At 38.1% G+C, this 15,452-nt stretch overlaps 1 protein-coding gene across 1 annotated transcript in view; it reads left to right on the top strand.

The window, feature by feature from the left end:
* The window catches only part of LOC137028849 (inositol polyphosphate 5-phosphatase K), a 31,040-nt gene extending 18,309 nt beyond the window's left edge, over nucleotides 1–12,731 (top strand). The window contains exons 11-13 of the mRNA XM_067398149.1: nucleotides 986–1,051; nucleotides 1,315–1,419; nucleotides 10,689–12,731. Of these exons, the coding sequence (XP_067254250.1) occupies nucleotides 986–1,051; nucleotides 1,315–1,419; nucleotides 10,689–11,162 (645 nt within the window). The 3' untranslated portion in view covers nucleotides 11,163–12,731. The remainder of the gene's footprint in view (nucleotides 1–985; nucleotides 1,052–1,314; nucleotides 1,420–10,688) is intronic.
* The last annotated feature ends 2,721 nt before the right edge of the window (nucleotides 12,732–15,452 follow it).

Here is a 15,452-nt window from a genome sequence, read left to right as displayed (position 1 = left end):
CCAGAGGCTTAAACTCAATTGTATGAAGCGTCGCAAGTGCTTTGTTTGTGCAAAAAAAAAACATTATTCACCACTGTAACAATATTGATCTGCAATGCGTGTTCATGAGAGCATCACGACGCATGCGTTTTGTGTTCAGACTCCTCTCGGACTTTATCAAAAAGATCTTAATTCGTGTTCCAAAGATGAATGAAGGTCTTATGGATGTGGAACGGCACGAGGATGAGCAATAAATGACAGAATTTTCATTTTTGGGTGAACTAAACCTTTAACAAGAAAAAAACATGAACAAAATAAATGACAAATTATTTTGATAAAAGTTTTCTAGCCTAATTGTCTGATACAATCTAATTTTTAGCCAACACTTATTCAAAAGCACCACATCAAGCAACAGACACAAGAAGATTTTTCACATGATTTTTTACATGAACACTGTGACATATTGGTTATCTGAGACTTAACTATGTGATCTGTCCAGCTTTATCATGCTGTTTTCTTTAACTTTCATTTACACAATAGAGATCATGTTTTCATGTTCTCATCTGGACAGTTTATGAGTACAAATGTACTTTACTTTTTCTTTACTTAACTCTCACTTTACTTTAAATCATTACTAGAACATGTGATTTGGTTGACATTTAGTTGCCTAGCTCGCAACCTGGTCATGCTGTATTTGTTTGTTGTCTATACAGAAATGTTCAATCCAGTGTTTATATTTACATGCTGTGATACACTGCATATATTTCATTTGTATTACTTACTGTATTCATTTCAAATGAATAAGTTTATATGTCCACTATTAATGATTTAATGATCAATTATTAAAAGTTCAATCTCTCACTAAATTCTTTTAAAAGTTGATGACAAAAAAATAGATGCACACGCCCATACCACATGGGTGACGTGGGGTGCAAATCTGCACCTATATATTAAATTAAATAAATTATTTATATACTTCATGTTACTTTTCAATTGTCTTTTTTAGATGGGATTTAAGCACTACAAGGATTACGCTGCGTATGTGTGGGCCAAATCTGAGCATTCGACGCAGGTAGGACAATACATTTTTAGTCGTGTGTGTAAGATGTTTCCTGGAGATCTGAAAGATATTAGCAGCCTGACCCTGACCTTTACGTCTCTCTGTGTTAACTGGACAATACTTTAATCCCAAAATCAAATCATTCCTGGGTAATCTTGGATTGAAAGCTTTAAGATCACTGAACAGTATTAATACTAACAAAGTAGATTTATTGTGTAGCCAGTGCTGACTCTCATTATCTAACTTGTAACTTGTTATTTTTTCATGACCTTAAGGTGGCATTTTCTGAGGAAGATTTGCCTAGAGACCCAGGGGAATATATTCTGGGATATTACAGTAACAACACGAACAGCATCGTGGGAGTGACAGAACCATTTCAGGTCAACACTTCTCTCACACAGCTACATTCTGATTCAGCACAAATGCAAATATTAGTTTGGTTTGAACAAGCAGCTCAGTAGCTCTTAGTGTGTTAGTCCAAGGGCATGATGACTAGGTCATTGCAATCTGGGATCACTATTGTCAACATTTGAAGTATTGATTGCAGCCTTGATTTGTATTTGAGGCTGGATATCCACAAATTACAAACATAGACTCAGTTGTCATTTGAATTTCAAACTTGATGCTAGACACACCACATAATGCAAGCACACACAATGGAAATAAGACACCATGTACAATTGCACAGTTTGAAGTGTTAACATGTTATTCCCCCCCTATACTGTTCACTTTGGCACAAGGTGCTTCTACACGTTTCACTTCGGTACTATGTGCATGGGGGGAGAAAGTTAGCGCTTGCACAGGTAAGGGGGAGTTGGTGAGGCGGCAATGGTAAATATGTGTAACTTTGCTGTGCACGAAATAAAGTGAGTTAACTATTTAAGCGTCTTATTTATTTGGAGTAACAATGGTAGCAGAGGATGGTTAAAGAATGGCAGCAAGTTATAAAGTTCTGCCGAATTTTGATGAAACCAGGCCATACGAGTGTTGGAAAAATGTTAATAGTTCATATCTGGACACGGGTTACCGACCTCGACAGAAAGAAATAAGCGCTTGCTGTCACCTTGGGACTTGAGGGGAGAGCCCGTGAAAACCTGCGGAGGATTTGGATAGTGATAACGGTATGGCAAATGTTGATGGCAAGGCTTGAAGCCTATTCATATTGTGATGGCATAACGAAGAATAGTTCAGTTTCCACGACAGACTACATAATTGATTTCGAACAGCGATACAACCGGATGAAAAAGTATAATATGATGCTACCTAATGCAGTGCTTTTAAGCTGTTAGACACTGCTTGTCTCGACGAAAAAAGCAGGCAGCTAGCATTGATGGCCTGCACCGAGTTGAAGTTTTCCTTCATGAAGTCAGCTCCAAAAAGGAAGAGGAAAACGGAACACATTGTTTCAAAGTTTTCAACTAAAGCAGCCATTACTGGGGACTAATCCGCTGGATAAGTTCAGTAAGAGATCCAGATGTGCTATTTGCCAGTGCACATTTCATTGGGCTAAAGACTGTCCTCGTGAGAGTAGCTGAAGATGCAAGTGTAGAGGAATGTAACATTTCATTATTTACAAAGGACTCCATGTCAGACGAAGAGATATTTATGACTGAATCATTGGGATCAGCAATTATTAACACTGCTTGTACCTATACAATGTGTGGTGAGAAATGGCTGGAAAGCTATATTGATGACCTAACCCAAGATCAAGTGAACATGTTGATGCAAACAAAAACTCCCAGTTGCAGACCATTTCGGTTCGGAGATGGGAATTCGGTATACTCCACAAGAAATGTGAAACTACCAGCTAAAATAGGACTGACAAAATGCCAAATTGAAACTGAAGTTGTCAAGGTTGACATTCCACTCCTGCTGAGTAAAACCTCTCTGAAGAAGGCAGGGACCATTTTGGACATGAAGAACGACAGTCCAATGATGTTCAAACAATCCATTCCTCTTGAATTTACGAGTTCTGGACATTACTGTGTCGGTATCAGAGACAAAGAAACTAAAACAGGACAAACAATAGAGGAGGTCCTAAAAGTGACAGAAAATATGTTTCCAGATGAAAAACACAAAGTCCTCCTGAAGCTCCATAAACAGTTTGGTCATGCGTTGGCAGATAGGCTACAGAGGCTCATTCGCAGTTCAGGAAATAAGGACAAAGAATGCTTTACTATTTTACAACAAATAGTATATGACTCTGAAATATTCCAAAAGTACAAAAAGACAAAGCCAAAGCCTGCTGTGGGCTTGCCCTTAGCTTCGGAATATAATGAGACAGTGGCGATGGATCTACATGAGTTGGAACCAGGTATATGGTATCTCCACATCATCGATCATTTTACACGTTTCAGTGCTGGAAACATTGTGAAAACAAAAAGGTCATCTGAAATTGTCAACACCTTCATTCACGTTTGGATTAGTGTCCATGGCGCCCCCCAGAGGTTGTACATTGACAATGGTGGGGAATTCAACAACGCAGAGATCAGAGACATGGCTGAAAACTTTAACATTGAGACAAGAACAACAGCTGGATACAGTCCCTGGAGCAACAGACTACTTGAGAGACATAATCAAACACTCACCGAGATCATCCAGAAGGTCAAACAAGAAAATGGATGTGACTGGCACACTGCCCTTGACTGGGCCCTCATGGCTAAGAACAGTATGTTGAATGTTCATGGCTACAGTCCTTATCAATTAGTGCTTGGACAGAACCCTAACCTTCCTTCTGTATTAGTTGATAAACTACCTGCTCTAGAAGGCACCACTGAGAGTGCTAGAGTTGGAGAACACGTTTCTGCTTTACATGCTTCTAGGAAAGCATTCACTGAAGCAGAGTGTTCTGAGCATATAAGAAGGGCACTACGCAAGCAGCTCAGGCCCACAGATGACATTTATTTGACAGGAGACAAGGTATATTACAAAAGAGCAGACTGAGTGGAAGGGACCAGGGGTAGTTATTGGTCAAGGTGGAGCTGTTGTATTTGTAAGAGAAGGGGGGACTCTCGTTAGAGTACATCAATCCAGGCTCTGTAAGATAAACACACAGGATCAGGAATTTCAGGAAAAGCAAATTGTGCAAGACAACAACCAGACACCAAGTGAAAAAGGCAGTTTAAACAATGCAATAGGAAGCTCAGATAGTGCAGAAAACCCAGACAGTTTTCAGTGATGCTTCCCTTGGAAATCTCCCTGATGGGGGCACACAAGGAGGTACATTGATTGGTCTCATGGGAGGAGGAGGGAAGTTTTCTCCTCAGTTGGCAATCTAAGAGAATTAGATGTACTCTAGGAGTACTCTGGCAGGGGAAATGCTGGCCCTGTCAGATGGAATAGATAATGCCATTTTTCTGGCTAACCTTTTTTCTGAGCTCACAACTGGAAATGTTGAACTTTAATGCTCCTCTGTTGGTCTGTGTGACAGACAACCACTCCCTGTTTGATGCCCTTAAGTCAACAAAACAGGTCACTGAGAAACGACTTTGACTGGAAATAAGCAGCACAAAAAGGAGCTCATACAGAGTAAAAAGATAAAGAGGGTACTCTGGTCAGACACAAAAACTCAACTCGCATCTGCTCTGTTGTTATTGAAAGCACTCAGTGAAGGACTGTGGACACAAAGCTAAAAAAAAATAAAATAATAATAATTATTATTATTATTATTTTTTTTTTTTTTTTTTTTTTTTTTTTTGCATATCGTACATGCGACTGGTGTTTTGTTGTGCTAACTGTGGCCTTTGTTATATGTTTTTAAATATATAACATTTATATTTATATATTTGTTTTGTTTTGTTTTTTTTGTTTGAAGGAGTATAGGGAGTTAACATTTTCCCCCCTATACTGTGCACTTCAGCACAAGGTGCTTCTACACGATTCACTTATACTATACTACACGATACGGTACTATGTGCGTGGGGGGAGAAGGTTAGCACTTGCGCAGGTAAGGGGGAGTCGGCGAGGTGGTAATGTACACTGGGTAAACCCAGCCTGATCTGCTGGCGATTTGATTTTGCCCGGCAACTCAGTCTGGAAACCCGTACATACATTTCTACTGATTCTGTTACACTTTTGCGGGAACCAATCACAGACTGGTTTATCAACCTTGCTCGCTATTGGCGGGTATAACATGCTGACAGAGATAGGATGACACGATGATAGAGAAGCGACGGCAAGCATGACCGTCAAACCAATTCCTTTTAACCTTTCGACGATGCTGAATGACTTCTTTAGTTTAGTAAACAAAACGCTCGAGTGGGTGTAAATATCACTCACTTTCATGTTTTGTTTTGTTTTTTGCACAACCTGCAAAAATCGCTCGATGCCATTGCTGCTTCTTCAAAGTGCTGATCAATGCTACAAACCAATACAAACTAAACCTGTCTGGAGTTTTCACGTCGCTCTGCAAAGTATGTCACCCGGATCGTTGATCTGATTGGTTGAAGGACTATCCAATTGCGTGAATAATGCTTGTTGATCACGTCTCTTGTGCAGTAGAAAATACATACAGACTCCCCAGACCAATGTTCAATTTTAAATTGAGCTTGGTCATGGTGAATATGTGTGCACAAAATAAAGTGTTAACTATTTAAACGTTGTGTTTATTTGGAGTAACATGAAGCACAATATTCCAGAGTTTCAAAGAGGTTTTTATTACTGAAGTTGGTATTAGTAGAAACAAAACCAAAATCAACATGGCAAAAATATTCACAGACGTTCTCTACATAAGATATGTCTTGCAAACCTTCTTCTGGTCAAAAGAATGCCCACTTAGACTGACAAATAAAGTTAATGATCACAGTTTGTTTTGTTTTACATGCTGATTAAGGGATGTTAAACCAGAAATCAGTGATACAACAATAATAGACTAGCTGAATAGAAATGAACTGAAAGGTGTGTAGACTTTCCAAAGGTAGTAAGCAATCATTATTTCACAGACTGAAAACTCAAGACAAGAGTTTAGTTGTTACTAAGTGCCTCAAACAAAACTCTGAATATCCCAGCTTTGATGACATAATCCTCCCAAATTTCTTTCTTCACTGGACCTCCAGAGGAGTTTTGAAGATGGTGCCAATTTCGTCATGCATTTGAATGAATGCAGACTGAAGCTTTCAAAGAGACAAAAGTACTTTAAATGTTCATGGACCAGTTTTTTCCAAGTTTTCTGAAGTCATGTGAACCAGTGTTGTAGTCGAGACCACCTCATTTGAGCCTGAGTCAAGACTGAGACTAGAATACAGTCGAATCCAAGTCTAGACTGAGACCAGAAGAGGGCTGAGTAAGAGTCAAAACTGAGACCAGAAAAGGCTTGAGTCCGAGTCTAGACCAAGACCAGAAGATGGCTGAGTAAAGGCCCTGGTATACTTCAAACGAAGTTCTTTTTCGTTCTTCGTTTAGGTGTAAAATGAAGTTCGAAATGCGTGACCAGCGATATACTGTAAACGAACATCTGACGCCGCCCACATTGCTGTGATCTACTTTTAGATGAATATGTAAATATTTTTACATATTCTTTGTTTTGGCCTGATTTTGTTCGAAATGATTTCACATCAGTTCGTTCTTCGATTTCGTTTGAAGTATACCGGGGCCTTAAGAGTCAAAACCGTGATCAGAAGAAGGTCAAGTCAGAGTCAAGACCCACACCACAAGAGGCTTGAGTCCGAGTCAAGACCCAGACCAGAAGAAAGTTGAGTTTGAGTCCAGACCAAGACCAGAAGATGGCTGAGTAAGAGACAAAACCGTGACCACAAGAGGGTCAAGTCAGAGTCAAGACCCAGTCCAGAAGAGGCTTGAGTCCAAGTCAAGACCCAGACCAGAAGAAGGCTGATTTTTGGGTCAAGACTGAGACCAGACACAGTGTCAAGACCAAGACCAGAAGTGTGCTGAGTTAGAGTCAAGACCAAGACCAGAAGAAAGTCAAGTCAGAGTCAAGAGCCAGACCAGGCAACGGTTGCATAAACTGCTAAGACTATTCTTACAAATTAGCCATCATTATTTTTTTCTTTAATGCCTTGATCAGACTACTCGTAGGGATTCGTAAACGACAATGGGTGTCAGGACACAAGATTAGATCATTTCAGCTCGTGTAACGTGTCATTGTGGACGACAACCAATGCCGCGTCTGCGATGCCTCACAATGTCGCGACAGAAAGAATAGCATGTTTAATTTCTTTCTCAGTCATCGAAGACGAGTTCCGTCACATGTGTGACACTGGCCAATAGAAGCACAGAAGCTCCTTCCTACATGCTTTCAAACAAGCCAAAATAAGAGTAATAAGACAGAGCAAAACACACTGCTAGCCATTGTTTGTTTATACTCACAGCACCTTCTGTCAGTCCATAGTCCCGCCTTCTCTATGACAGCATTCGATGAATGGTCGGGTAGCAACAGGTAGTCTGACTTGTTTCTTGTCCAAATTGTATAATCTGACACAGTGTCTGTCGTGACTGACAAAAATATTGTGTAGTCTGAACCCGGCATAAGACTGTTCATAAGTCAGTTACATAAAAACGTAAATTGATCTAATTTGACACCGAAAAGTAAGACTGATTACACATAACCAACTGATAGTTGTTCGTAGTTCTTAAGACACAGTCTCAACATAATGGCTATGTTTATGCAACTAGCCCCAAAAGAAGGCTAATTCAAGACTGAGACCAGAACACGGTTGAGTCAAAATCTAGACCAAGACCAGAAAAGGGTCAAGTGAAAGTAGAACGAATTTAGATTGTGAATATCTCCATGATCTGCCTATCGTGTTACAGCACACATTCTATCAGTTGCAGTTCTGTCGCCCCTGTCCCAACATACTTTACAGGACAAGACATTCACATCACGTATTTAGCAATGCAGTGGTAGGGTTATGCTCACGTGACATCACAGTTCTTCGTCATCATAAAAGTTTATTATTTCCATGCTTTTTACAGCCTTGCCAGTTAAACATTTTATTTGCATGCTGTTCTGGCATAAGCTTTTCTAAGTTCATACTCCTGAAGCACACTCACAAAAGCGACAACGCGTGAGTAATGAACTAAGTTCTCTTTCGCATCTTATTGCGCTTAAACTGTTAAATACTCACAATATTTACACATAAACACAGTTGTTTATATTTTGAATGGATATAAACATTTCAGATGCATGTCAATATATTAGATCCGTGCATTCCATCTTAAAGTGACAGCAGCCTAATAAACCTGCCGCAGTCTCTGTCATTAGTGAAGTTCCTAAACGTAATTTTGGGAGGAGTGAACCCATCTAATCTTTCAGGTAACTGCTGGAGCATATAAGCAGCCACTCACCTTGCTCCAGAATCAGCTGTTTTGGCATCACGCCATCTCCCCAACATAAACCAACATAATTTAGGCATCTTGCTACCAGACTCATCTTCCAAGCATTAGCAGTCCCACTAGGGGATATACTGTATCTAAGCTTGTGTTGAAGCTGCTTCCTTCAGCCCCTCCACTTTAAGTTTTTTTACTTTGATAGCTTAAAGATTATGGGCCCTATTTTAACGATCTAAACGCAAAGTGTAAAGCGCATGGCGCAGGTGCACTCAGGGCGTGTCCAAATCCACTTTTGCTATTTTAACGATGGAAAAACGGTCCGTGCGCCGGGGTGCATTTTTGAAATGGTTTGTTCCTATTCTCTTAATGAGTAATGGGCGTAACGTTCAATAAACCAATCAGAGTGTCATCTCCCATTCCCTTTAAGAACGAGATGCACTCGCGCCATGGCAGATTGCTATTTACATGGCGGAATTTGTTGGCGGAAAAGCTGAACGTTTTTCAAGCGAAGAAACCGATCTGCTCGTGCGCGAAGTTAAAGCGGGCTTGCAAATGCAGGCTTTCAAATAGCTCCGCGTGATGAGTTAGTTAATATATATGTGTGTGTGTATTTGCATGATTGTTCAATTAATTAGCCAATTTCGTTCATCATTATTAGTAGTAATAGGCTGAATTGAAAATAGGTAGCCTAATTCTATTACACGCAATGACTATTCATCATTACATTTTTATATTTATGTAGCCTACACAATAATATGCTTTTACACTGTAATCCCTTTGTTTTTAATATTTGGCATGTTTGTGTGATGCGCATCCCTGTGTGTAATAAGCAAAGTCAGTGCGCACTGTGGACGCGCCTAGAGGCGCAGTTTGTACCAACACGCTCTAACAAAAAAATATTGCGCCATTGACTTGACTTGAGCTTGAGTTGGTCTATGGCGCAGTCTATTTTCAGCTCCTTAAAATAGCAATGCGCCGGCAATGCGCCTGAACACACCTCTTTTTTAGACCAGCACTAACCACCATGGGTGCACTAACTGGCGCAAATGCATTTACTAATTTAAGGACGTGGCGCTGAACGGTAAAACGCGAACGGCGCCGGATGCAAACTAGCAAACACACTTGCGCTGCGCCTTGCGTCGCATTGTGCCGGGTGTATTATAGGACCCTATATGGGCAAACAAACTCATAAAATGTTAATCAAGCAACAAAAAACAAAGAGATAATCACTCACTGCTCTTGACTGAATAACTTTATTAGTTGTTAATTTATGAATAACTGAATAAATTTAATTACATACAATGAAGTCTATTTAATGTTTTATTTTTGTATATTCAGTTTCTTACTTGAATGCTACTGTTAAATACACCTCCTAGCTGAAAAAAATTAAAGCACTGTTTATATCATTTGTGTCTTATGTTGTATTTGTTCTATTTGTAATTTGCATATTTGTTCTTATTTTTAATTAATTATAACAAGATAAAAAGATAAATTAAAATAAAGTGAAATAAGATTTTGGTTGTAATCCACACCTCTAGTTAAGCCCAAAATGGTCTGTCATTCTTTATTCTTTTGTTACCTTGTAAGGTGAAATTTTTAAAATAGGAAAATTAGTTTGGCTTTTCTGCTCAGCGAATTGAAAAATTGAGTACGAGTTAAGACTAGGACCAGAAGAAGGTTGAGTTTGAGCAAAGACTATAGATATATAAAGACAGTTCACTCCTATTAGTTATGAATGGGAGAAACTGCAACGCGCAATATGGCGAAATACGTGAGACTCACGCTTAGGACTGCACATACGCATTGGCTCGTCTAGCCTGAAAAATAAGCTTTTTAACGCTATAAACACCACTTCCCTTTGTCAGCAAAAGCCTCTAAGTCCACAGAAGAACCAACTGGAAGGCGCAAAGTGAATCATATGATTTCAAGATGAATGACGCTGTGCAAATGAGATGACTTTTAATTGCAGAGCTGCAAGTTATTGTGTTTTGTCCATCGTTACAGTGGCAATGACAGGATTTTGCGAGCAGCAAGTAAACACAACAGTGTTCTTTTTGCTGTTGTAAAACAGAAACTGATGTTTTACTATGTCTTGTTTTCCAAAGAGGTGGACTTTGGAGGTTTTTGCAAAAAAAAAATTGTTAAATACCAATGAATTGACTAGGGACGTTTTTGAAAATAAAGACTGATAACCTTTTCATTGCCATTGAAGTGAAATTACTGAACCTAAACATAGGAGGCTGGTAAAAAATGCTCATTTTAAAGAAGACATGTCAGATGGACTTTTGCAGTTTTTTGCAGTGGAACTCTTCACATTCTTTGTCTGTATATTTTCATTCTCTGTGTATATTTTTTCTCACAGGTGCAGCTTCCCATGTCCACACCACCTGCACCAGCATGTCGTTCACACTCCGACAGTTCAGATGTCAGCTCTGAAGATGACAGTACACTGGTCCTGTTGGCTCCCTGCTCTCGTAGCCCCAGCCCTGGAAACCAAAGCGGCAAACGGCATCACCACCAGAAGCGGCAGCGCAGCCGCAGCCCCGCTGTACCTGCACTCTCCACAACGCCCCTTCCCTCCCTGCAGTCTCTCAGCCTGTGCCCACGTCCCCGTGACGGCCCCACACGGAGCTCCTCCCCGCACCCTTCAGCCAATGCCAAGAAAGAGCGTCTGGTTTCTCCAGACACATTAACCTCACCCTCCCTCAGTCCTCTTAGTCCACGGAGCCCTTTGTCTCCCGGGAATGGAGTCAGTGCTCCAGAGGCTCTAATAGCGGCCATTTTAGGAGAGCCCAGGCCCGCTCCAATAGGAAAAGCAGGGGATGTGATTCTCTGACCAATCCCCCACCCCTTCCTTTCGATTCATTTCTAGACTTTAGCAGATATTGTAATGCAACTATAGAGAAATGGCCTGTTTCAGGTCGTCCTCTGCCGCTTTTAAGACCTGCAGCTGTTTGTGATCTCATGCCTTGTCGTGCTTAATCATTCACAAACTCTTCCTTGGTTCTCAGTGGGTTTGCCAGTAGAGATTCAGCTGGCCAATCCACTTTACATTATTTATTACTGGCCCTGTTTCCACCTGGTATTAAGATGCGTTTTGGTCGGTCAGATCACAAGTGGATGTACAAATTACAAGTGTAAACGGGGTGTAAAATGTTTTGAGCTAGTCTGCTTTCGACCACTTCCAGAAGTAGTTGAAAACACATTCGACCGGATTGCCTTATGCTTATGTGGTCGAATGTGTTCGAACAGCCACTAAAGACCGCCTACTCTCCGCCTACTGATCTAATGCGTAAACATTATGGGAAACGTGCTAGCCAGACAGGATTTTAACTTTCTTGGCTGAAGAAGTTTGTTTTGAAGACGAAAAACATACCAAGCACAATGTTCTCATACCATTTCTAACACACACTCACTGTGTTCACTGTCGTTTTGCATCTGTCAGAGCAGAAATGCTTTTCCATCCCCCCCTCAAAGAAATCAGGACAGAAGTGGTTGAAATTGGACAAAAGAGACAGATTAAAATACTAGGTGGAAACGGGTATGTGTCTCCATCGTCTGTTTGTGAACCAATCGATTAAAATTCATCTTAATACCAGGTCGATACCGGGTCAATTATAGATTGTAAATGGTGACAGTACAACAGTGCACATTCGCCTTATAGTGCAGGACAACCTGACCCAAGGTGAAACTGTGCTGTTACCGTAGAATCAAAGCAAACATTGATGTCAGCATACATCTCAGCCTTTACTCTTAACTTAATGGTTGGCTGGATTTTAATGCCCAATGTCTAGAAATTGTGTATTGTGGAAAATTAACAAAAATTTCCTTTGTTAAAATATATTGGTTTGATTGACTTCAACAAGAAAAATATGGGACGTGTTTTATCTTCCCTTTTTGAAGTTGGTAATCCTGTTTATTTTATTGTTTTAACTAGTTTGCAAGCCACCCGTTGAGAACCATTGATCTAGAGTCACTAAAATGTCTATATAATGTAGGGTCCAAAAGTCTGAGACCACACTGAAAATCTGGGATTCAAATTCTAATTTAAATCTGAAAGCTAACAAAAAGTTTTAAGATTTGATAAAGACTATATATGTGACCCTGGACCACAAAACCAGTTATAAGGGTACATTTGTTGAAATTGATGTATGGTTTGTTAGGATAGGACAATATTTGACTGAGATACAACTATTTGAAAATCTGGAATCTGAGGGTGCAAAAAAAAAAATCTAAATATTGAGAAAATTGCCTGTAAAGTTGCTCAAGTCCTTAGCAATGCATATCCACTCATAAAAATATTTTTTTTATATATTTATGGTAGGAAATTTACAAAATATCTTCATGAAACATGATCTTTACTTAATATCCTAATGATTTTTGGCATAAAAGAAAAATCGATAATTTTGACATGTACAATGTATTGTTGGCTATTGCTACAAAATACCCGTGTGACTTATGACTGGTTTTGCGGTCCAGGGTTACATACATTATACAACTTGTGTGTGTGTGTATGTATGTGTATATATATATATATATATATATATATATATATATATATATATATATATATATATATATATATATATATATATATATATATATATATGAAATTAACAAAATAAAAAAAAAGAAACACTTTTACTGGTGAACTCCACTGTGTGTGTGTATGTGTGTAGTTGGGGTCAGTAAGATTTTCAAAAGAAATTAATACTTTTATTCAGCAATGCATTAAAATAATCAAATTGACAGTAAAGTCATTTACAGTATAGTGTTACAAAATGTTTCACTTTCAATTATAAATGCTGTTCTTTTGAACTTTTTGTTAATCAAAGAATCCTGAAAAAAATGTATAATGGTTTCCACAGAAATATGAAGCAGCACAACTGTTTTCAACATTGATAATAATAAGAAATGTTTCTTGAGCATCAAATCATCATATTAGAATGATTTCTGAAGGATCATGTGACACTGAAGACTGGAGTAATGATGCTGAAAATTCAGCTTTGACATCATAGAAATAAATTACATTTTAAAATACATTAAAATAAAAAAGTTATTTTAAATTTTAATAAAATATCACAATTTTACTGTTTTACTGTATTTTTGATTAAATAAATGAAGCCTTGGTGAGCAGAAGCAGAAACAGAACTATACTTTTAAAAACATTTTTTAAAAAATCTTTCTAATAATTGGTGCTATATATACATAATAAAAACAGGATACATACAGTGATTTTACCATGTGCTTAAAATCTTGTTTACCATGGTAAAATCACTGATACATAACCTTTTAGGCTTATAGTTTTTTGAAAAAAGGAACAACAGCAATATGACAAAAGACACCAATGTTTAACAAATAAAGCTGCAACGTGATCATACATAAGAGTTACATCCCCCTATATAAACTAAAACCTTGCCAGGTACAAGTCTGTCTTTCCTTAGATAAACACACAGTGTGGATTTATTTAAAAAGACAGATAAAACACAATGTTTTGTCTAACAGAATTTATAACATTCCTGCAGAACTTTACACTTACAGTAGCAACGGCCTTTGTGCCAGACTTGCACAAAGCTACTTATTCAGGATTTAATTAAGGTTTCTGTGGTTATTTGTTACATAAAATTCTCAAAAGCTTATTTAAATTATAGTATAAATAGGCTATAAAAAAAATATAGTACTGCAATACAGTAAAAACACTGAGGATAAAAATATCATAATTTACTGTTTTACTGTATTTTTGATCAAATAAATGCAGCCTTGGTGAGCAGAAGACTCTACTTTTAAAAACATTTTTAAAAAATCTTACTAATAATTGGTGCTGTATGTACATAATAAAAACAGGACGTCATACATACAATGATTTTACCATGTGCTTAAAATCTTGTTTACCATGGTAAAATCACTGATACATAACCTTTTGGGCTTATAGTTTTTTTTTTTTTGAAAAAAGGAACAACAGCAATATGACAAAAGACACCAATGTTTAACAAATATAGGTTGCCTGTAGGCTGTTTAATGTTGTACATTTATAAATTTATAGCAGCAAACAAAGGAACATATTTTAGAGATTATTTTCAAATTGACAAGAACTTACACTTTGCACAAGTATAAGAACAGGCAATGATAAAAAGGCCAAATGTCATGAGTACACATATATATGTCAGAGGTTTTGCACATACTAAGACAACAATCCCTAATTTTAGAATACGTTACTCATTAACACCCATCAAGCCTCTCCTGAAACAGAGCAAACCTTTGACATGAGCAGCTGATTGAAGACAAAGCTCTGCTCATTTATATTATTTTGTGTCATTATTTAATCTGTTTGAGCTGAGTGAAGCTTGTGTGTGGTGTGCGTGAACGCATATCGATGGTGAAAAAATATACACCGCAAGCTCATGTCAAAAGAAATGTCAACTTTACTCTCCTCAAAAAACAAAAAAAAGTCTATTTTTTGTCTCATATTTGATCATTTATCTGAAAAGCAAAGAACACTGAGATTATCTAAAATCATTGATTATCAATTCTACATATTATCTTTGTTTTTGTTTTTTTAAAGTCTAAGTCTAATGTTGTCCTGTGGTGTGATTGTCCTCATCATTAACTGTACAATACAGAAGCGTGTCAAAATCATCAATGAGGACCCAATATTACTTTAAAAATTAAAGAAAAAAATCTATGCAGTTTTGTCACCAATTATTGAACTCACAAAGTCAGGTTTTAAATGGCCAGTCTCTTGAGAAACCTTGAAAATATTGCTAAACAGGATCATTATCATGCTTGTAGGTTAAAGATGATGGTATTGACTTTTCAGTTTGATTTTTCTCTGAACACTTCTAGTCTGACTCCTACTCTGTTATGAGCTCTGAGTTTAGCCTTATTTAGTTTGGAATGAGACCTGGAGGCCATTAGACACATTACGAAAGCAGTGTAATCATTATGAAAGTTCAAAAGCCAGAGCCAGACAGCAAAAGAGTCTGGTAATTTATTGCAAGGTGTTTGACTCATTCATAATTGACAGGAAATGTTGTGCAATTGAAATTCATTTCGAAAGCATCTCCCTCGAGCAAAACAATCACCTGGCTACAACTTGAACATACATAAGAGTTACATCTCCCTGTAT

This window comes from Chanodichthys erythropterus, chromosome 10 (assembly GCF_024489055.1).
Source record: "Chanodichthys erythropterus isolate Z2021 chromosome 10, ASM2448905v1, whole genome shotgun sequence".
Lineage (NCBI taxonomy): Eukaryota > Metazoa > Chordata > Actinopteri > Cypriniformes > Xenocyprididae > Chanodichthys > Chanodichthys erythropterus.
Note: the sequence above shows the minus strand (reverse complement) of the source record. Positions and strands in the feature narration are given on the sequence as shown.